General features: G+C 49.7%; 1 protein-coding gene across 1 annotated transcript in view; it reads right to left on the bottom strand.

Moving 5' to 3' along the window:
• The window catches only part of RNFT2 (ring finger protein, transmembrane 2), a 71,535-nt gene that overhangs the window by 11,426 nt on the left and 36,028 nt on the right, over positions 1–24,081 (bottom strand). The window contains exons 8-10 of the mRNA XM_078435756.2: positions 5,439–5,588; positions 4,064–4,129; positions 3,599–3,700 (exon numbers count right to left, since the gene is read on the bottom strand). Of these exons, the coding sequence (XP_078291882.1) occupies positions 3,599–3,700; positions 4,064–4,129; positions 5,439–5,588 (318 nt within the window). The remainder of the gene's footprint in view (positions 1–3,598; positions 3,701–4,063; positions 4,130–5,438; positions 5,589–24,081) is intronic.

The raw sequence follows: 24,081 nt of genomic DNA, 5'->3' as shown, positions 1-24,081 counted from the left end.
AACAAGGGAGGCCCTTTTGCCTGTGGAAATCGTCTCCCAGGCCCAGCTCACGGCAGCAGAGACTGGTTTGGCCAGGACCGTGGGCTCCAACTGCCACTGGCTGTGGCTGGTGCTCCCGGATCTGGGACAGCCCTCACAAGAATGTGAATCAAGGGGCGCCTGGGTGGCGCAGTCGGTTAAGCGTCCGACTTCAGCCAGGTCACGATCTCACGGTCCGTGAGTTCGAGCCCCGCGTCAGGCTCTGGGCTGATGGCTCGGAGCCTGGAGCCTGTTTCCGATTCTGTGTCTCCCTCTCTCTCTGCCCCTCCCCCGTTCATGCTCTGTCTCTCTCTGTCCCAAAAATAAATAAAAAACGTTGAAAAAAAAATTAAAAAAAAAAAAAAAGAATGTGAATCAAGTTTTGGGAAGATGTCATGGCACAAGGAGAAGAATGGGAGAGAAATAAACACACCAAGGCTGGGAGAGATTGCCAGAAAGAAGCAAGACTTGCCCGTTGACATCAAGTTCAAGTTATCACTGCCACTGAAAAGGTTCTACAGATGGGCTCTGAACCACAGGAGAAAGGTGCTCGTAATTAGGGAGATGCAGATTGAAACTTCACCGAGATAGTGTTTGTCACCTGCTGGGTTGGCAAGGCTCAGAAAAGGCTTGTGTTGGTAAGTGAGGGGAGCCAGAGGTCATGTCTCGCTCTGCCCTGGGAGCATAAATGGATACACTCTTTATGAAGGGCAATTTAACAATATCTGTCAAAACTGGATACCCTTTGACCTAGTAATTCCACCAGGAGGAATTTCTCCTACCAAGGGCTCGCACAGGTGGGAAGTGGACTGTGTGCCAATAAGAGCAGGGAGTTCATTGAAGCCTGACCACGTGCCAGGACGTAGTCCTAGAAGCTTGAATTAACTCATTCAATCAACACGATGGGCCCAGGTAGGTACTATAGATCTCCCCATTTCTGACCTCTCATGACAGCCATTGTAATAACATCATTGTAATAACAGAAGCTTCTAAGCTATGAAATGCCCTTCCATAGGAGAAAGACAAAACAAAGGGTGGTCCATCCATGAAATGGGACGATCTGCAAAGAAGGACCCATCTCTTAAGAGTTTCAAGTCAAAGAGGAAAGATGCAGAACACAGCTTGGGTAGGATATGCTACAATGTAGCGTTGTTTTTTTTTTTTTCCTTTTTTTCTTTTTTTAAGCAGGCTTCATGCCCAGTGCAGAGCTCAACACGGGGCTTGAATTCACCACCCTGAGATCAAGACCTGAACTGAGATCAAGAGTCGGACGCTTAACAGACTGAGCCACCCAGGTGTTCCAATGTAGGTCTTTCTGAAAAAGACGTGTGTGTGTGTGTGTGTGTGTGTGTGTGTGTGTGTGTGTGTGTGTTTAAATTCTATAAAGCATCTCTACAAAGATATAAAGGGGAGCTGGGGAAGGGTAGGGGGCTGGTCACTATTCCCCTTCTTGTATCTTTATTTAAAATTTTTTTTCTTTGTTAATTTTTTTTGTTTATTTTTGAGAGAGAGAGAGAGAGAGAGAGAGAGAGAGAGAGAGAGAGAGAGAGAGAAACAGCGCGAGCACGGGAGGGGCAGAGAGAGAATCCGAAGCAGGCTCCAGGCTCTGAGCTATGAGCACAGAGCCTGATGCAGGGCTTGAACTCACAGACCCGGAGATCATGACCTGAGCCAAAGCTGGACACTTAACCAACTGAGCCACCCAGGGGCCCCTTGTATCTTTAAAGTATTAAAAAAAATAAACTTTTGCGGCGTCTGGGTGGCTCAGTTGGTTAAGCGGCCAACTTTGGCTCAGGTCATGATCTTGCAGTTCAGGAGTCTGAGTGCCACATAGCTCTGTCTGCTGTCAGCACAAATCCCACTTTCTAAAAAAATACAACTTATTGTCAAATAGGCTAATATACAGTGTGTATGCTCTTGGTTTTTGGGGTAGATTCCCGTGGTTCATTGCTTACATACAACACCCAGTGCTCATCCCAACAAGTACCCTCCTCAATGCCCATCGCCCATTTTCCTCTCTCCCCCAACCCCTCCATCAACCCTCGGATTGTTCTCTATATTTAAGATTCTCTTCTGGTTAGCACAAACCCCACTTTGGATCCTCTGTCCCCAGCCCTCCGTCCCCCGCCCCCCGCTTGTTCTCTTTCTCCCCCTCTCTCTCAGAATAAACTTTAAAAAAAATTAAAAAAATAACTTTTAACCTTGGTATAATTTTAGACTCGCATAAAAGTTGCCAAGATGGTGTAGAGACTCCTCATACAGCTCCTCACCAAGTTTCAGTTCCCCCATATCATCATCTTGCTTTACTGTGTGGTACATTTGTCAAAGCCGAGAAGCCCCCCATGGATATATTATCAATCACAGAACTCTGGACTTATCTGGATCTCATCAAACCAGTTTCCCTACTCATGCTCTTTGTCTGTTCCAGGATCCAACCTGCTGCATTAAGTTCCTGCGACTTCCTACTCATGCATTCCTCGGTTTGAATTTTGAATCATGCAAATATATTCTCCATTTAAAAATAAAATGAAAGGAAAAACAAACAAACAAACAAAACCTCCTAACATCCCCAAACAGCAAAATAATCAGGAATTCTGCTGATGCCAAAACCTTCACCTCCCACCCTCTCACCCCCGGAAGGTCCTGGTGGCTGCAGAAGTGGGGGGAGGGAGGGGGGGTTCATCCACGCTCCCGTTTCTTCCAGTGGGCAGGCTGTGCCTCCCGCAAAAAGCTTTCCTGAGGTAGAACTCACTGCTCTCTGTCCTGGTCCCCCGGGAAGCTGCATGAATCTCTCTTACACAGCACTTATCACTGCCTGCCTTGTTTCATAGTTATTTATGTATGTGTTTGTCTCCCCATGGGGACCGTGAGCTTCCAGAGGAGGGAACAGGGTCTGTGTGCCCTCTGTCTCCCCTCTCTGGTACCTGACAGGATACTTTGACTCCTATGCACTTGCCAAATTGACATCTTAGCCCCTTGATGTCAGGAGGAGGAGCAGGGGTATGTTTAGGGAGTTCAACATGGGTTGCTATGGGTTGGTGACCCACAATTCAAAATGAGAACAAACAGTAATGGTAATTACAACGAGGATAGTAATTACAACCAGAGGATTTTTTATGGGCGAACAATTCAAATTTAGCTCTTTCTCAGATGATCTCGTTAATTCCTAACAATAGCTCTATGAAGTAGGTATTATGATGCCCATTGTATAAATGAGAAAAACCAAGGCTCAGGGGGAGACGGAGTGATCCCCCTACAGGGTCCGCAGTGCGGCTGGGATTCTCACTCAGGACATTGTGACGCTACACCATACTGAATTTTTCATTTTTGACACTCGGCTGATGAGACCAAGGCTCAGACAGGTGACGTAACCTGCCCAGGGCCACCCACCTCATAAGAGGCAGACCTGAGGTCTGAGCCCAGGTCTGACCGACTCCAGCCTTGACCACACTGTTCCCAAAGACCCATCTCAGAGCCCTGAGGTTTGGTCATGGGAGAGGCACATGGGACTTCTGCGTGGGACAGGGCCCCAGAGGTCCCCCAGCCTCAGTCCCCGATGGCTCCGCCCAGCCCTGCTTACCTGGCACATGAGGACCAGAGGCTCCCGGAACTCAGCCTGGCAGATGGCGCAGATATCGCCGGCTTCTGTGCATTGCTGCCCAGTGGCCCGGACTCCGTAATTCTGTTTAAAGGAGGAGACAGGGGCGCCTGGGTGGCGCAGTCGGTTAAGCGTCCGACTTCAGCCAGGTCACGATCTCGCGGTCCGTGAGTTCGAGCCCCGCGTCAGGCTCTGGGCTGATGGCTCGGAGCCTGGAGCCTGTTTCCGATTCTGTGTCTCCCTCTCTCTCTGCCCCTCCCCCGTTCATGCTCTGTCTCTCTCTGTCCCAAAAATAAATAAAAAACGTTGAAAAAAAAAAAAAATTAAAGGAGGAGACAGAGGTAAACTCAGCTGTGGATCCTCACCGGACACCCGCAGAAGCACTGTGAGCTGTTTCCAGCTCGTGGCTCCTTTGTCTTCAGTTGGGGCCATTTGAAGTCAACTCACCTGAGAGGTGCAGAGAAGCTTCAGGGCTTTCCTGACTCCGCCCACACGGCCACAGATGTCGAAAGACTGAAAAGAGAGCAGGGTGATGGCTGAAAAGTCTCCAAGGGTTGTTCAGGACCTCTCTTACCGCTCCTGAACCATCCCTACTGACCCCTCATCTCTGACTGTGGACATTTTCAGGGCACTCTGTCCCACTTGGAGCTCCTCATTTCTACCAGTTTTGCTTGGCATTCGTCTTGCTGCCTTACGTCAACAGTTTCCCTTGCTTCCTGGACCAGGAGAGTGAATACATGGCAGGCATACTGCCTTTTCCCCCTGCCAAGCCCAGCACAGGCATTGCTAATTGATCACAGCACTCTTCTTCTGAGCCAGCACTCCAGTCAGCCACTGCCAGTCGATCAGGATCGGCAGGCAACAGAAGTCCCCAGTGGCTGATGGGGCACGGACTGCCTGGCTAGTCCTGCTGGGGGGAAGGGGAGGGGAGGGGAGGAGGGGGAGGGGAGGGGAGAACATGTGGATTCCCCCAGGATTCTCTAGAGCCAGAAACAGAGAAGGAAGAAGGAAGAGGAGGATGTCTTTATGTCTGGGGTGGGGAGGGAAACCTGATTTGTACCCGTGATGGAAAGAGAAGCCCTGTATCCTGACTGTAGGCATGAGGGTGTGCGGTTGAAGAAGAATGGAAACAAGTCTGGGGGGCGCATCTGGGGTAAGAGGTCCAGGCTTTGGAAGCCGACTGCCTGGCTTCGACCCTCACTCCGTGATCTGTAGCTGAGTGACGCCGAGCAAGTTGCTGCTCTCTGAGTCCCCATCTCCTCGCCCGTAACACGGGAGTCATAATGGAAATGTGTGAATGGAGAGCACACGGTGAGCTTTATGGGCAAGAAATGAGGGTGGATTTAACCGCAAACAGGAATGAAGTATTGATATATATGCTGCGACGTGGATGGACCTCAGACACATGACGCTAAAGTGAAAGGAGCCAGACACGGAAAGACCACACAGTGTAGGATTCCATTTATATGAAGTGTCCACAATAGGGGAGTCCACAGAGACAGAGAGCAGACTGCCGGTTGCCAGCGGCTGGGGGAGGGTAGCAGGCAGGAACGGGAGGGACGGCTTAATGGGCATGGGGTTTCTTTTGGGGGTGATGCGAATGTCTTAGAACTAGACGTGGAGGGGGCATAGCCCTGTGAAGCGGCTCAGTGTCACTGTACCCCGTAAGATGGTTAGTGGTTAATTTTGTGTTGTGTGAATTTTACCTCCATTAAAAGAAAAAAAAGATGCCAAGCCCCCCACTTGCCGCCACCCCCCCGAAACCCAGCAAATGCATGGATCCTCTTTGGGCCAGCCCTCCAGCCCCTCGGGCCCACCTCACCTTGCAGAGGCTGTAGAGAACAATCAGGACCCCTCCTAGGAAGTAGCTGTTGGAAGAGTCATCCCCCATGATGTATTTGTACCACAGCTGGATGGGGACAAGTGATCGGAACAGCTGGCTCAACTCCTCGATGACCAGATAGAACTTTCCCTGCAACCGCACAGAAAGCATCAATTATTATTAGCTGTAAAGACCCAAAGGAGGCAGCCGGGGGTCCCCCAGCCTGGGCAGTAATGACGTTCCAGGTCACAAGCAGGCCATTAATCAGCTTTGGAAAGCACTCAGACCGGCTCCTAATGGGTTTGCGATATGGCCGGGGAGAGGTGGCCCCTGCCCGCCGGCCTCACCCGCTGCCCACCAGCCCCGAGGACCAAAGCTCTGAGGACTGCATTTCAAGGAGGGAGAAACTGGACACTCCTGTTGGGGGTTGCAGTGTGGGTCACTCCCTTGTGCCTGCTGTGGCTTTGGGGGCACAGTCCCTGGCCCTGCACACAGATCGCCCTTGTCTCGAGGGCGGACTAGGGCATCTCGGGTGCCTGCCCTCAGGGGCACGGGCAGGATGGACCACAGGAGGCAGGTAAGGGCGGGTCTAGAGGTGGAGGAGGATGGCTTCTGGGCAAAGAAGAGACACTTGGGATTCAGACGGGGCTGGGTTTGAAGCTTACGTCACTGCCAGTTCGTGAGCCCCAGCTTCCTTATCGACAGAATGGGAACCACAACTCCTTTCTTACAGGGTGGCTCTGAAGGTTCCCGGAGAGAAATGGGAAAAGCGCCTAGCACTGTGCCTGGCACAGAGCAGTACTCCTCAAATTCTATTTCCCTTCTTCCCTCTGCCCTTGGACAAGTCCCTCAAGCTTTCTGTGGCCTGTGCTATGAAATGAGATGAAAATAACCCCACCCTGCTGGGGATAATAAAGTTAAACACACACCTACTTATGACCCAGCAACTCCGCTTCCAGGTATGTACCCGAGAGAAACGAAAATATGCATCTGCTTGTACACAAATGTTCATACAGCAGCTCTATTCATAATACCCCCAAACTGGAAACAGCCCAAATGCCCATCAGTGGAAGAATGGATAAACAAATTGTGGTATATCTGTACGATAGAACGCCACTCAGCAATAAACACGACTAAATGACTGATATACACAACAGTGTGGATGAATCCCACGTGCATTAGGCCCAGTCGAAAGAGACTGTTGATACAAGAAAATATACTATACAATTCTCATTTCTATGAAATCCTGGAACAGGTTAACACTAACCTGCAGTGACAGAAATCAGATCAGGGGCTGCCTGGGGTGAGGAGGAGGGGACTGCAAGGGGCATCTAGGAATTTGGGGGAGCAGATAGAGCTATTTTGCATTGCAATTGGGAGGGTGATTATACAAGTGTACGTGCTTGCCAAAACTCACTGAAATATATGCTTCAAATCTGCATGCTTTGTATTTAAATTACACCTCAGTAAAGCTGATTAAAACAAATCAACATAGAAAGAAGCAACCAACCCTGCCCCAGGCATGCACAGCCTTAAAAAGGTGAATAGCATTTGCTCCAGTGATCCTAGTTTTAGGAATTTATTCTAACAAAATAATCAGGGATGTGTGTTGAGATGTGCCAGCAGGAACAGGTGCTGCAGCTGTCTTTGGTTCTTTGTAACAGTACAAACAGAGACAAGTAACAAACTAAATGCACCGTGAGAGAGTCTGGTTAAGAGAGAGATCTACAATGGAAAGCTGAACCGCCTTTCAAACATTATCCTGAAAAAGAGCAACTTTACCATGAAGAAACCCAGCACATAATACCCCGAGTGATCAAGGTTTACTCCAGCAGCAGTAAGTTAGTTACATGGACAGGCTGGACCCCAGCTGTGAGGCACTGAGAAGAACATAGTATCGCTTTTGTGTTTATTCTGCAACAATTTATAAAACCTCAGTGGAGTCATGAACTAACAAGCGACACATCCAAATTGAGGGGCATTCTTTTTTTTCCTTCTAATTATTATTGTTTAAAATTTTTAAAAAAATGTTTATTTATTTTTGAGACAGAGAGAGACAGAGCATGAACAGGGGGAGGGGCAGAGAGAGAGACAGGGAGGCACAGAATCCAAAGCAGGCTCCAAGCTCTGAGCTGTCAGCACAGAGCCTGACACGGGGCTCGAACTCACGTGAGATCATGACCTGAGCCGAAGTTGGACGCTTAACCGACTGAGCCACCCAGGCGCCCCTAATTATTATTGTTTTAAATTAATTAATTTATTTTTGAGAAAGAGAGAGCAAGAGTGAGTGAGCATGAGCAGGGGAGGGGCAGAGAGATAGAGAGACAGAGATGAGAGAATCCCAAGCAGGGTCCACCTGTCAGCACAGAGCCCGACAGGAGGGGTAGGGTTGGGGGTGGGGGCTCAGTCTCCTCAACTGTGAGAACATGACCTGAGCCAAAGTCGAGTTGGATGCTTCACCGACTAAGCCACCCTGGTGCTCCAAATCAAGTGGCATTCTATAAAAGAAATGTCCGGCACTCTTCAAAAGCCTCAAGGTCACAAAAGACAAAGGTAAGATCAAGGCGTTGTCAGATTGGAGAGGATTAGATGGATGCAATGTGGGACCTGGGATTCACTGACCCTATTAGTGAGACAAACGGGCAAAATCTGGTAAGATTTGTAGTTCAGTTAATAGCGACGGCAATGACGTTAATTTCTTGGCTTTGCTAACTGTACTGTGGTTGCACTAGATGTTAACATTAGGGGGAGCTGGGTGAAGGGTTTGTGGGAACTCTCAGTACTATTTTGTAAGCACAACTCGTAAGTCTAAACTTTCAAAATTAAAAGGTAAAAAGTCATCCTGGTGAAGACTATCTATTCACTCAAGGAAATGTTCACATTATAGTCCCGAGTGGAAAGGAGACAGAATGAAGAAACACTTGTTTCCTTTGTGTTTTCCTGTTTTTTCCATTTTTTTTTTTTTTTATATTGAGCATATGATATGTTTACATTGGAGGGGTAAAAACGTTACAAAAAGATGTTGCGTATCCATCAAATGGATGATGTCTGAGATGAGGGTAGAAACTTTATATCCGTCTTGCTAAATTCCATCTTGTTGGGCCTAGGAAGGGGACCTCTTGAAGCAGATGTGCCCACATCTGCTAAGGACCAAGGAAGGGCATCCAATTGTCCATTCATCCCAATGCCTGACCTTTGTGACTGTTTGGCTGAGTCCTTGTTGTGAGGGTCCTCTACCCCCTCCAGACTCCCACCAGCCCCTGACCCATGGATATATTCCCTTCTGGAGAATGCTGGTTCCCTCTGTAGCCTTTAGGAAGGCAGAGGTGACTGGGGAGCAGAGATATGGGGGATGGCCACCATGTTTGTTTTACATGCCAATGGCATGGTGGAAGAGGGAACAATGGGACAGCTCAGTGGATGGCTAGGGCTACTCAGGCTCTGCCCTTGTCCTGACAGCAGCCCCCAGGCTCTGCTGAATACCCATGCATGTCTAAGCTTTGTTTTCCTGCACCACCTCAACCTCAGCTGCCCTATGCTTCCCTCATTGCATCTAACTGCTCTCACCCAGGGTCTCTCAACTACTCCATGTTCCATCTCATTCTGGGTCAACACTCCAGTCTCTCCCAACACCTCACCTTAATTTGTTCTTGTCACTCCTTGAATTCAGTGAACCCGCAGAGAATTCTCCTTTCCTTTCGTCCTCTCCTCCTTCTCCCCCATCCATGCATCCATTGATGTATCCACCCATCTTTCCTTTCTCCCTTCCTTCCCTCCTTCTTTCCCTTCCATCCACCAATTCCCTCCCCCCACCTTCCATTACTGGACACCCACTATGTACTAGACACAGCACTAGGCTCTGGTGATACTAAGATGACTAAGACCTTGTCCTTGTCCTCAGGGAGCTCACTACCTAATGAGTAAGACAGACACTAGGCAAATCATTATAATATAGTGTGGTACAAGTCTGCTAGAGCTGACCATGAGGGGGCCCCAGAATCGAGGTATGGGGGTGGGAGTGGGTGTAGAGATGTGATTAGGCAAGTCTTTTGAGAGAAGCTATCATTTAAGCTGATCATGGAGTGCCTGGGTGGCTCAGTTGGTTAAGTGTCTGACTTCAGCTCAGGTCATGATGTCACCATTGTGGGTTTGAGCCCCGTGTTGGGCTCTGTGCTGACAGCTCAGAGCCTGGAGCCTGCTTCAGATTCTGTGTCTCTCTCTCTCTCTCTCTGCTCCTCCCCTGCTCTCTCTCTCTCAAAAATAAATAAACATTAAAAAAAAAAAAGTTCATTTAAGCTGATCTTGAAAGCCTTGCTACTCAAGGCTTGTAGTCCCTCAATGGACAGCGTCACCACCATCTGGGAGCTTGTTAGAAATGCAGAATCGCAGACCTCACCCCAGACCTGCTGAGACACAATCTCCATTTTCAGTTTCCCAGGTGATCTCTGTGCACATAAAGTTTGAAAAGCACGGTTTATTGAATAAGAAGCAGAATGATGAAGGAAATGTGAGGAGGATGAGGGAAGGCAGGTGTTCCAGAAGCCCCAAGGTGACAGAAAGGACAGTCAGTGCCCCCCCCCCCACCCCCACCCTGTGCCATCTTGGTGGGCAGCCTCCTGCTCTGTCAGCCTGGCCTCACAGTGGGTGAGGACACAGCCACCTCATGAAAGGTCCTGTGTCCCTGTGTCTCTGGAAAACCCCGCAGGATGGCATCGGGCTGACTCTGGGGACAGGCTCTGCTGTCTCCTCTCTGGCAGATCTTGCACAACCAGACTGGCTCGGTGGTTAAGAATGCTGCGTTGGAAGCCAGACAGCCTGGGGTCAGGCCCAGTCACCCACCACCTTCTTACTACTGCCTTTATTCAGCTTTGGTCATCGTCTTTGGATCTCCAATTCTCAGGCTCTGTTAGCCACGGGCTGGTTCCCTGGTCCAGATCCCCAAGCTTCCCACTTGCCCACGAGTGGGTCTGGATCAGAGGTTGACAACATTTTTCCGCAAAGGCCCAGACTGTGAATACTTTGGCTTTGCAGGTCATACGGTCTCTGTGACAACTATATAGGTAAACACACAGGCATGAGTGTGTTCCAAGAACACTTTTATTAATGAAAACAGGTGTCAGGGTCCATGTGACCGGTGGCCTGTGGCTTGCCAACCCCGGTCTAAAACTGTCAGAACCCAGGGGGCACCTGGGCGGCTCAGTCAGTGAAGCATCCCACTCTTGATTTCAGCTCAGGTCATGATTTCTCGATTCGGGAGATCGAGCCCCGTGTTGGGCTCCGCTGCTGACAGCACAGAGCCTGCTTGAGATTCTCTCTCTCTCTGTCTCTCTCTCTCTCTCCCTCTCTCCCTCTGCTCTTCCCTATCCTCCAAAAGAAATAAATAAACTTAAGAAAATAAAAATAATAAAATGTCAGAAGCCAGATAAGTCAAACCATGGCAGGGACTCTAACACATCCCCGGAATTTCACAGCATTTTCAGACAGCAGCTTCTTGGCCCTTCCTTCTGTTCCTTTACAATGTAGACCATGCTCTTCCCCTGCAGATGGAGTACTGTCCTCTACTCTTTAGGGAGTGAGCTAACACCTGTTCATCTTCCAGGTCAGCTGTCACGTGCTACGGAAAGACTTCCCTGAGTCCTCCGTTAAATCAGGTACTCCTGTTACACCCACCAAATCACTCCTTTCTGAGCACTTCCCACGATATCTAAGAAACTATGTTAGTGTCTGTCTCTCCCGCTGGACTGGGAGCCCCATAAGCACAGAGATGATTTGGCTCCTGGAGGTCGTGTTCCTGGCATCTAACACATAGTAGATGCTTGCTTAATAGCTGGGGACCTTTCTGAAGCTCGAGATTCCACCCTTATTACTCACGTCAGCTTCTTGGGTTTACTGATGGAGAAGGAGATATGGAAGACAGAACTTCTGTTTAGAGGCGAGCACCGATGTCACAGAAAAGAAAATAAAGAGACTTGAGTGCCTGTGTGGCACCCATGCCCAAGGTAGCAATTAGCTGCTGGGGGGCGGGCCACTTGGAGAAGGAGATACAACCACCGGGGAAAACCGGGCATATCCCAGTGAAACCATCTCTCTCTAATTAAGCAGCTTTGTAATTCCAGGTTTCTTAAGCATGTTATTTCTGACGACCACCAAATGGAATGTGTGGTTTCTCTGGGGTGTCAAGGAACGAGGAATGCGATCAGATTGTGAGCCGTCTGGCCCCCCTGCCACCCGTGAGGGAGAACGAGCGAGAATGGGAGCAGACTTCTCTGCTGGGATTCTGATAAAGGGGGGCGGGAGCGGTGGAGACGGGAAGGCGGATTCTGTGCTGGCTTCGTTACTGCTAGGATGGGTGGGGGTTGGGGGGGACACAAAGTGAAATGGGAAACAAGGAAACAACAGAGGCTGACTCTGGAGGGGGAGCTGGTAAATGCAGGAGAGCGGGCTGCTGAGAAGCATAAGAAATGAACAGAGAAAAGGATTTTTGAGAAAGAACCTGGGTGGGGGAGAGGATTTGAAGAACTTTGGGGGTGAGGAGGGAGGGGAGACATAATCAGATAGTCGTTAGCAGCGTTAATGTATAAAGAATGGGTAGACAGGGATGAAAGGTTTTTTTTTTCTGCATCAAAATTCATAACGAATATTGACAGCTTTGCCTGTTTATGACTGTGTTTCATACACCCTTGTCTCATCTGCAGGAGCAAGGACAGCACAGCAGTTAAGGGAATGGGATCTGGGGCTCCAAGGTCAGGTCTGCCACCTACTAAATTGATTTTAGACAGTAATTTAACCTCTCTGAGCCTCAGTTTCTTCATCTGTAGATGGGGTTGAATACACACACACACACACACACACACACACACACACACACGCACACGCATACATGCAGTAGTGTGAGGCAAACCAGGTCTCCATAAGCAACAAAATAAGGCCCTGATTTTTGTGTTTGTCAATTTCTGTGGTGTAAATACTCCCACAAGGCCAATTCAAGCTACCAAGGGTTTAACAACTGCTTGCAAGTTTCCTGAAAATTTAACCATTGGCCCTCAGAAGCCAGGGCAACCTGGCTCCAACACACCAAGGTGATCGTGAGAATTACACCAGCAAATAATCCTAACATACAGGTACCCAGGAAGGGCTCCGTGTGTGGTCAGAGCTAGTAACGAATGTCATGATCATCTGAGGATAGGGGCATTATTAATGCCAACTTCTTCTGGAGAGGAGAAATGTCAGGTTCAAAAGAACTAAGGGACACTCGAATGAGGTGAAGTGCTGTCTGGATCTTATGGCAGATAAGAGGTAGATAAGGCCACTGCTTCGTGGCCTTCCTCTTGCAGTCAAGTGTTGTGAGACACCCAAGCTACAAGGAGAGATTTATGTGAAGAGGTCCTACAAAGAGGGAGAGGCTCTGAGGCTACAGGTAGAAGCAAGAAGCAAGGAACCCAGCTAACAGTGAGAACTCAGGTCTCGGGTGCAGGACCCTGGGTGGATCATTCCAGCCGCTGCAGCTGAGGCATCACACCTGGGAGTGAAGAAGCCATCTTGGATGGTCTGGCCCCAGCAGAAACCAGCCGGAGACCAGCTGTCCCTGGCGAGCCCTGACAGAACTCCTGACGCAGAATCTTTTCTGCTTTGGGTCCGGCGGGGGTGGTCTGTGAAGTCCAAATCATCTTCATAATAGTACTGACACACATTTGACACTTTTGTAGCTCTCTACCAGGTGTGCAATGGGGTTTTTCCTAAGGCTCATGACACGTGATTTACAACAAATAAAATGCCAGGAGCCGGGTGCCTGAGTGGCTCAGTCAGTTAAGCATCCAACTCTGGTTTTGGCTCAGGTCATGATCCCAGGGTCGTGGGATCGAGCCTAAGTCAGGCTCTGCACTGGGCATGGAGCCTGCTTGAGATTCTCTCTCTTCCTCTGCCCCCTCCTCTGCTTGCACACAAACACACACACACTCTCTCTCTCTTAAAAAAAAAAAAGGGGGGCGCCTGGGTGGCTCAGTCGGTTAAGCGTCTGACTTCGGGCTCAGGTCATGATCTCACAGTCGGTGAGTTCGAGCCCCACGTAGGGCTCTGTGCCTACAGCTCAGAGCCTGGAGCCTGCTTCAGATTCTGTGTCCCCCTCTCTCTCTGCTCCACCCCTGCTTGTGCTCTGTCTCTGTCTTTCAAAAATGAATAAACATTTAAAAAAAAAGTTTAAGTAATCTCTACACCCCACGGGGGGCTCGAACTCACCACCCCGAGATCAAGAGTCACATGCTCCTCTGACTGAGCAAGCCAGATGCCCCCCAAAAGGTCACAGTTTTAATTTCTAGGACAGTGAATGTGGATAGCTGTAACTCATGCAAACAGAAGTTGCTTAGGGTCCTTAATACTTTTTTTAAAAAGTGTCAAGAGGACCCGAGTCTAAAACATTTGAAAACCCCTGAGAAGCACCTGGCACAGAGTGAGTGTTCAGTCACTGACTATTACGTGTTTCTTGGAGTAGGCTGTGAGCTTTGTGAGTGTCGAGAACCCTAGCTTGTTTAGCATCTTTCCCCTACGCCTTGTCAGGGTGGGTCTCTAGTGTCTGGCTGTCACCCTATCCTTTCTCACCTACTTCCTTAGTCCTAGAGTCCTCAAATTTGTAACTGGAGGCACAACCACCTTGAACAAAGACTGTACCTCCCAGCTTCCTTTGCATCTAGATGCCACTTTGGTCGCTAAGATACAGTATACGTGTCATGTGACTTCAGAGAACCTTTCACTGTATTCTTCCCCCTTTCCTCCATCCTGCTGTCTGGAACTTGGACGTGATGGCTCGTGTTCTAGTTGCCATTTTGGACCATGAGAAGTCCCGCACCCTAGGATTAGTGAAGCAGTGAGCTGGAAGGTGTCACATTACCCAGTTCGGGTTGCTTGCTTTTGGGCTTCACATGAGAAAGAAGTGCACTCTTTTTACATTTAAGCCACTGTTATTTTGAGCTCTTGGCTGTTATTAGCTTATTCCAATTCTAACTAATACAAAGGCCCTGGCATCTAGGAGGTGATCAACGAATGTTTGTTGAATGCATGCATGAGTGAATGAATGAATGAACGAATGAACAAGTGAATGGGTGGGCTAAATGTCTGTGGCCCAAATAGCTAGGTTTTTCACAGGGCTGGCTCAGCTCATAGAGAACCCTAACGCTGAAGGTGCTAGGAACTGAGGCTCTGCGTACATGGAGGGGTTTACAAGATGATGAGGCTAGGAGGAAGGGGGGCTGTCCAGTGACCGCTGGGCTGAGCACACATGGGAAAGACGCGCAGCGCAGAAAGAAGGAAAGGAGGACTATGGTAACAGGTGGGGGTCCCAGCTCTGCCTCCTCCAAGCTGGTAAGGCCCTGGAGTCTGAGCGAGTACAGTGGTGAAGATGCTCGAGTCCGATGACCTGGTTTGAATTCTGACTGTCTCTTACCGACTGACTTAGGAAGTCACTTCAGCCTTCTATGCTTTAATCTTCTCGTGGTAAAATGGGGCTAAAGGTAATACATACCTCCGAGGGTTGTGGGAGGATAAACGAGCTAATGCAAGCAAAGCACTGAGTCCAGTGCCTGGCCCATGGGTGCACCACCGCCCCTGCTAGCAGTGTGGTGGGTGTAAAACATCTTTCAGATAAAATGAATTAACTAAGCCTGATTAAATAGGATGACAGTAAATGAGGCAGGCAGGATGGAAAAGAACCGATCTTCATATGTAACCATTTGTAATGTAAAATGCTGTTAAAAGTGCCAAGTGTGAAGTCAGATGGCTGGGGGTGCGTCCTTCGTAAGCTGTGTGGCTTTGGGCAAATTATTCTCCTTCTCTGGGCATCAGTGTTGTTTTGTGTGATGGGGGTGTTAACCCACCTCTAACATCCACACTGCTAAACACTGTTACAAGAACTACTGGTATAAGAGTCTCTATTATAGTGTCACTTTCGGCCATAAGTGACAGAAAGCTAACTTGAAGTAGGTTATAGAAAGATCGTGATGTACTGGGTCACAAAATTGCGAAGGCAGGGGTGGTTCTGGTGCCAGTACAGCTGGGTCCAGGAGTGCCAACAGAGTGGCGTAAGATCTCTATTTCTATAGTTCTTTCCATCTCTCCTCCTCTTTCCCAAATCTCTCGGCTTGTCTCTGCTGCCCTTGTGTGTAAGCTTCATGCATTCCTGCCAAGGACAGGCCCTCTCCAGGTGGTGGTGATGATGATGATGATGATTGTAATTATTACTATTTCTTAGTTCTTACTATGTACTAGGCATCACTCTGTACGCAACACTTTGAGGGAGGTGCTATTAATGCTCCCACTTTACAGATGAGCCAACTGAGGCCTAGAGAGGATAGGTAACCAGTCCCAGGTGACACGGGTAGAAAGTGCTGGATTCAACTATATCTGGTAGGAGAGATGACCAGTGGCAGCCCCAAGCCAACATGCTTACAGCTTCAACTCCAACATGAAGAGAGACCTGTTTCTCCCTGGGTCCATTCACCAACATGAAAGGGAAGCCTCCATCCTTGGAACCAAGTTCAGAGCCCAAAGGAGGCCACAGGCTTCTATGATTGGCCGGGCCCGGTCACATGGTCAAGGGTGGGCGGGGCGCCGGGACCCAGGGCCCCCTCTGAACCGCAGGGAGAGGGCTAGGAGACTCCCCAAACAGGAAAAGAGCCTCGGGAAAAAGAGGCCAGAGAGCTTTCCCCAAACTAGCACAGAGCCACACGGGGTCCTCCTTGCAAAGCCCTCCTTTCCCGTGGGGGGGAAATAAGCGGGAACTGCAACCAGCCTCCAGGGCCATAGGGGCCCGGGCAAGAGCAAAAGGTCCCCTCAGCCTCTCCTGCGGTTTTCCCGCATTGCTTTGCTCGCCTGCACTGCTGGTTAGCATCTGATCGCCACAAGGACGGGTCGCACTCCCTGCGCCGAAACGGGCGGGCTGGGCCGGCGCGAGGAGCTGAAAACAAAGACTTGTTTTCCTGGGAAGGAGGCCTGTGGTCTGTTATGATGGCAGGCTGCTCGGGGACCGCGGAGCCCTTCAGGGCAAAACAGAGGAACAGCGACCTCTGAAGTGCGGTGCCATCAGCCGAGGGGTGGGCGCGCCCAGTCTTCTCCATCTTGAGAAGGCTGCGGGTGGGGAAGAGCTTGGAAACTGACTTCTAACAGCGTGGCCGTGAGTGGTGGGAGAAAGAAGTGTTGACAGGACTGGGGGCAGAAGGAAGGCTAGAGGCGAGTGCAGGCAGGGAAGAGGGAACGAGGGCAGAAGAAAAGAGGAGAGACAGAAGAAAAAGGACACCCAGGCCCCAGAGACCATTCGAGGAGCGAGGAGCCGAGGAGGAGGGGCAAGGAGAAGAAAGTAATCTTATCAAGCACTTGCCATGGGCCAGGAATTGCACATCCACTGCTCCCCTGGTGGCTAGTTATGATCCATTCCCATTTCTCGGATGAGAAAGCTCAACAGAGGCATGGGAGGGAGGAACAGACTGTGGAAGACTAAGCTACAGGAAGAATGACGAGAGGGGAGAGAAAAGAAACCAGCAGAAAGAGAACTAGGGCTGGCTCACAGTGGGGTGATAAAAATCTCTCTGTGGAACACTTAGTACCTGCGTGCTGCTCTCAAACTCAGAGAAGGACCCCGCTATGATGAGCCACGGTTAAGAGGTGAGGAAACACGGGCTCAAAAAGACAGCAGGTTGTTCAAGTGCTAGACATGGGAGAGCTGGGGCCCCAATCCAGTCCGACTATCCATTAGATAGTGCTCTGACCCTAGGAGTTAAAATGAAGTGTGGGGAGAGAGAAAGAAAAGATAGGAGGTCTGTGTGGGGGAAGAGAACCGAACAGGGATGATAAAAGTCAGAATGATGGGTACCTTGGTAGGGGTACTGACCAGAAAAGGAGGAATGAGAGAGGCTTCCGGGTGCTGGCAATGTTTTATACCTGTGCTGCCCAATATAGTAGCCAGTCGTCACATGTGGCTACTGAGCATTTTAAATGTGGCTAGATCCGAATGGAGATGTACTGCAAGTATAATATACACAGATTTTCAAAGTCTTAGGAAAAAAACAGCAAAAAGGTAAATAAAACAGCTCATTAAAGTTTTTGCACTGACTCCCTGTTGAAATACTAATTCTTTGGAGATACTGGGATAAATAAAATATATTATTAGAAGTAATGTCACCTGCTCCCTTTTTACTTGTTTATTGTGACTACCAAGAAATGTGAAGCTATCTATGTGGCTTGCATTACATTTCTATTTAGGAGCGCTGAGATCTGGAAACATATGGACATACATATACATATTTTACATATAGATACATAAATATGTAAAAATTCATCGAGGCTGTAAACTTATAATTAGATCACTTTACAGTATGTAAGTTGTGCCTCAATACAAAAAAAAAAAAAAAAAAGAAAGAAAAAAGCAAAGAGAGGAGCGAGCCAGGACGGATTGAGGCTGAGAGCGCGGCAGGTGGGGGGCGGGGCCAGAGGCCGCCAGTTACCCGGCAACGGGCGCTGCCGGTGACGTCACCGGCCGGCGGCAGCCATTAATCCCCCTCCGGGCGGAGCGGGCTGGCCGGGCCGCCTACCTCCTCCTCCCCGGGGCCCGGATGAGATCACCGCGGCGGGCGACCGGCTGTCCCCGCGCTCCCAACAAATCGACTCCTCGGCGAGCGCCGGCATCTCATGATCTCATGGCCCCGCGGGACGGCGCCGGCCGATGAGGTCACAGCCCCGCGCCCCCGGCCGCCCGGGTCTGCGCGCCGCCGGCCCCGGGCCGGGGCCTCCGCGTGCCCCGCGCGGGTACCGACTCCAGAACCGGCCGCTCTCCGACCTCTGTGGACAAAGGACGTCGCTATTTGCGAAGGGCAAAGCCGCCTTTTCCATTCTTTCGCGCGTCTTCGCAACCCCCAAGTACCAGCAGGGAGTGACCGCACCAGCTCCCCTGGCCTTGGGGTCAAGAGCGGTGCCAGGCAACCTGCCTGAGTCATTTCACAGCGCCCAGGGAAGGAAGTGCTGTTCTTAGCTCTGTCTTACCCGGGAATTGAGGCTCAGTCGGCTAAGGGACCTGCCCCAAGGTTCCCCAGCTAGGAAAGGGCGGAGCAAGGACCTGAACCAGGATGGTGTTTTGCCTCTCCTTCTCTGCACCTTTGTCCTAGTTCCCGCTCTGGTGGGGTGGGAACAATGAATGGTAAAGGCCACGCTTGCTGGGTGCCCCACGAAGTACTTGGACACTTTATACTAAAGGTCACTATTCCACGTGACAAACCCACTGGAGAAGTGTTATAGGACTCGTTAGATGAGTAGAGGGGGCTCAGGGAGGTGAGATGGCAGGCTGCAGAGCTGGGACGTGATTCAGCAGCGCTGCCTTTGTATTACTCCACCACACCACTTTCTCCAGAAAAAAGACGAAGACTTCCTGTTGACAGTGGACAATATACCTTCTCTCCTCTCTCCCACCCCCAGGGTCAGCCATCAAACACGGAGGGGCCGACGAGACCCTTAGAAAGCTTCACAGTTCACTTCCCAGCAGTAGATTCTCCATCACAAACTGCTCACTAACAGACCTCGGCAACATACAATGCCATGGCAGACAGGGAGAGAGGCAAATGACCCTGAGCCCCTGTACTGAGCCTGACATGGATGGACTCAGAGCCTACTACCAAGGGCAGCGCTGTGAGGGGGCAATTTCCAGCTCCATTTTGCAGATGGGAAAACTGAATTTATTTTAACCAAAGTCTGATTACTAGGAAGTACAAGTTTCAGTTCCAGTACGATTTGGGCAGACAATGCCCTTCCCATTTCCCTAAATGGGTCCTCCACGAATTCTGTTTTATTTTCTGCCTAGTGCTTACCACAATTTGAAGTGTTATGGCTGCATGTTTGTTTAATGGTGATCTCCCAACTAAATAAAAGCAGGGATCCTGTCCATTTGGTTCACGGCCTGTCATACAGTAGATACTTCATATTCCTGGACTGAACTCAAAGAATTGGTGGCTCAAGCTGGTGGGCAGGGCTGATGTTCAAACCCAGGTCTGTCTGAGTATAAAGTTTGGTCTTACTGCGTTCTTTCTAGGAAGTCCAAGGTTCTTGGTTACAAGTACTTTCTGCACTGTTCCTCTGGTGCTCATCAGAGCCTATTAATTCTAAGTTTATTACGGCGTCGACAAACTTGATGTTCAGGTCTCCCAAGCAGCAGCGTCCTTGCTTGGTAACAAGAGAGAGCAGAGGAGGAATTGGTAGGAAGTTAGGTATGGAAGGCAATAGGGTTATACATGCTTATGCCCACTCTGCTCTTTAATAGCTCAGCAAGAAAGGAGACAAAAAAGCAGATGGAAGGACAATGAGGGAGGGGTAACAGCAAAACTCACTTGTTTCTTGTGAGCAAAGGGAGCGAGGGAGATGGATGGAAGCCAGGACGTATGCACGGGGAGTTTCTAAGGTGCTATCCATTTCTACGTTTTAAACATGGTTATTTGTTATTATTTTTTATACCTTGTATGGGTTATTTAAAGAAAGTCACAAACAGAAAATTTGCCCACAATTTTAAACTGCCTGTAACAATCTCATGAGCCAGGGGGCAAATTAGTACCCTCAATTTGTAGACAGGGAAACCGAGGCTCAGTTTCAAAGAAGTTCACCATTTTGCCTAAGATCACAGATCTAATAAGTGGCAGATGTGGGATCTGAATCCAAGTCTGTCTGATGTCAGCATGGATGCCCTTATCCACCACCACATCCTGCCTTCTGATAACTGGACACTCGATATTAAAGACCAGAGCTGGTTAAAATGTGTCATCTTCTCCCTCACACCCCCGATTTCCTACAAAGGTCTCCTCTCCTCTTCTGGCTTCTATGCCCAGGATGAGGAGGAGGCCAGAAAGCATGCCAAGGGCTGGGATAGGTCTCTGGTGCTGTTGCCCCAGGGGCCAGCACACAGAGTCCTTAGGGCCTGGCTGTGGCCCCACAGGAGTCACTAGCCTGGGAGGAGAACTCTGCCCCTCAACAGCAACAGGCAGGCACCCAATTTCATTGGCTGTGGTTCCCCTGATTTAAGAGCTTTGGCCCCATGAACAGGAAAGGGCTCAGGCTATGTGTCCCAGCAACGTGCACATCAGGAGCTTCCTTACAAACAGGGCCCTGCTCCCTGGGACCCAAGAGAGGCCCAATTATAAGGTGTTGATGATTAAGCCTGAAGTGGCCTGGGACCCTGTTAGCTGCAGAAAGGCGGATTCTTCCTTCTGTCCCGGTCCCAGGTGGATGGATGTCCTTACCTGTCCTCATGTCAGCTACAGTCTTAGGTGCAAACGCTCTGGGTTACAACTGCCCAAGCCTGTCTCCCTCCTGGGTGTCAGGTGGAAGGAAGAGAGACAAGCAGAGATAAGCAGAAGGGGCCTTCTTCCTGGTGGTCTAGAGCCCATGACTTAGAACTAGATGGACATGGGCCCCAATGGCAGGTCTGTCCTTTCGCTGGGAGGTGTCTTTGCCCAAAGGTGACATCACCTCTCTGAGACTTGGTTTTCTCATCTGCAAAGTATGTTTGTGTGTGTCTGTGGGGGGTGGGGTGGGGTGATAGGCTGAATACTGCTCCCCCAAAGATGTCCACATCTCAATCCCTGGAACCCATGTTAACTTGCAAGGCAAAATAACTGTGTAGATATGATTAAGTGAAGGATTCACAGCTGGGGAAATTATTCTAGATCATGTCTGAGCAGATGTGACCAGGTGAAGGATTCTGAGATGGGGAGATTATTCTGGATTATGGGGGACAATGTAATCACAAAAGTCCTTGTCAGAGGGAGGTGGGAGGGTCAGAGTGAAGGGAGCAGAGGTTGGACGGATGTGCTTTGAAAGTAGAGGAAGGGAGTCAAAGCCAAGGAATGCAGGCAGCCTCTACAAGCTGGAAAAAGCAAGGAAACATTCTCCACTGGAGCCTCCAGAAGGAGCTGCCCTGTGGACACTTGGACTTCAGTTTAGCCCCATGAGGCTGATTTTGGATTTGTAACCTCCAGAACCGTAAGATAATTTGTTTTAAGCCACTCAATTGGCTTACATTTGTTACAGTAGCAATCGGAAATTAATACAGGGAAGAAATCGTTCCCACCGTCACAAGGACAGTGTCAGGATGAAATGTGCAGATAACTTTATTTTAAGGTCTCTCTCCTGGCTCTGAGTCAGGATGGGAGGAGGCCAGAATGCAGGCCTGGGGCTGGGACAGAGGGGAGAGGCCTCTCTGACTGTATCTCCTACCACCAGGACTGGCTACATAAGTTGTAATGTCCAGTGGGAAGTGAAAATGTGGCGCCTCTTGTTAAAAAATCACTAGGAATTTCAAGGCAGCAGCAGCAGAGCATTAAACCAAGCATGGGGCCCTTTTGCACAGGCTGCACACCCGGGAAGCTGGCCCTGCCCCGCACACTGCTCTGGCCATCCTGCCTTGCTGCTCCTTGAGCTTGCCAAGCATGCTTCAACCCCAGGGCCTTTGCACATGCTATTTCCCTTGCCTGGAATACTCTTCTCCAGATGTATGCATGGCACACTCCCCTGCTTCTTTCAAGTCTTTGCACGAATGTCAGCTTCTCAGTTGAGGCCTTCCCCGACCACCCTATTTAAAAGAGCAGTGCCTGTCATAGCATTCCATTTTCTTTTTTTCCACCTCACATACTGCTTTATTTCAGCATCTTGTTTACATAAGTACGTTGAAAGTGGATATTGTGCCTGTTTCACTGCTGAATCCCTAGGACCTATATAGTACAAGGCCTGGCACAGAGTAAGTAGTGAAAAAAAAGACCATTTGAATGAATGAATGGATGGATGTAAACAGAGTAGGACCCGTGCTTGGCATGGAGCACGCACACTGTAATTAGCTTCTGCAATGTTGCAATAACATTAACATTTACTCCTGGGGGTGTGGGGGAGGGGTGGTATCAACCCTTCCAGGGCCCCCCTCCTCTGCTTACTTTATTTCTTCCTTAAATAAGAATGTTTACTGAGCTGCAGTGCCTGGAATGCTTCATTCACAGGCATGATCTTGTTTAATCTTCATACTGGTATGATTACTATCCCCCTTTTACAGATGAGGAAACTGAGGCTTAGAGAGCCTGCTCGCCCAAGGCCCCATGGCTAGTGAGTGGAGGGTCCGGGATGGAACCTGCTTGTCTGACTCCTAATAGACCCTCTCCATTGCCTGCATGCAGCCTGCTTGAGGGCAAACGTGCCTTTGCCACATTCCCAGTTCCTTATTAGTAACTTATTAGTATCTCAACCTCTGTTTTGAGTGTACCAAGCACCAGGCTAGGGATAAAATGAAACATAGGAGAGACCCGGCTTCTGCTCTCACCAGGCTTCAGGTGTTTGTGTGTGTGTCACGGGGGGAGACAAACCAGCGATCAGAGCCTCATCTGCTGCACACAGAACAGAAATAACCCAGGCACCATGGGGGGCACACAGGTGAGTCAGCAAGCCCACCTGGGGCCAGGTTAAGTCCCGGATTCCCAGGGGAAGTGAGATGTAAACACAGATGTGTGAGCGATTTGAGGTCAGCCAGATGCGGCTGGGGTCAGGGGACAGTGTTCCCGGAAGAGGGAACGAGGTGACATAACAAGAGTGTAACTGAATGTAGGAGGAACCAAGAGAACTTCAAAACTGGCAAGTGATGGATGGATGTCAGGCCGGAAAGAGGCAAGGGCCAGGTGGGCGTCAAAAAGACTCCCTTGCCTCTGAGCGGCTTCAAGATTACGGACAAAGCGCAGAAACCCTAGGGATGATGGTTTCCTCCTCTTAAAATAGGAGGCCTGGCTGCAGGGAGCCCCTGCCTCACCTAGTGAAGGGACAAGTGTGTTCTCAGTAACGCCAGGCCCCAGGGGCCTTACAGCAAGCCAGTCAAGGCCAAGCCCACGAGGTAACAGACAGCATGCCCCTGCTCTCCTCCACCACCTTGTGGCCCCCGTGCACCTGTGCTGCCATCACTCAGCATGTGTTCATGAAAGGCTGCGATGTGCAAGGGACCCCAAATGTGTGCACAGCAGGGAATAAGAGAGGGGTACTATCTCCCTGTCTTGTTCTTTTTTTTAATTTTAAATTTTTTTTAAACGTTTTTATTTACTTTTGGGAGAGAGAACGCAAGCAGGAGAGAGGCAGAGAGACATGGGGACAGAAGATCTGAAGCAGACGTTTCGCTGACAGCAGCAAGCCTGATGCCGGGCTCGAACCCACGAACCGTGAGATCATGACCTAAGCCGGAGTTGGTCGCTCAAATGACTGAGACACCCGGGAGCCCCTTATTCTTGTTTGTGTGTGTGTGTGTCTCCCCCTACCTCTCTGTCAGCCTCTTGAAGGCAGGAAAGGGGCTCCTCTCTGAAAACTCTCTGCTAAGCCTTCTTAATACATGACCTTGTGTGCTCCTCACTTGAGCTCAAGGTTCCTCCTTGAGGCGGGTAATACTATCGACCAGTTCTATACACAGATGGGGCTATGGAAGCTCTAAACTGTGACCTTGCTCACCTGAGGATACACACCCAGTGGCAAAGCCAAATTCAAACCCAGACGGCTCCAAGATCCTGTCCAGGGCTGGGCGCAAATAGGTAACTAGGAAATGTAACACTTCTTTCCTTCTTTGGGCCATTCAAGGTCTGACCTTGGCACTTCTGGGCCTTGA

This window comes from Panthera onca, chromosome D3 (assembly GCF_046562875.1).
Source record: "Panthera onca isolate mPanOnc1 chromosome D3, mPanOnc1 haplotype 2, whole genome shotgun sequence".
Taxonomy (NCBI): domain Eukaryota; kingdom Metazoa; phylum Chordata; class Mammalia; order Carnivora; family Felidae; genus Panthera; species Panthera onca.
The sequence above is the reverse complement of the archived record's forward strand: the minus strand, read 5'-3'. Positions and strand labels throughout refer to the sequence as shown.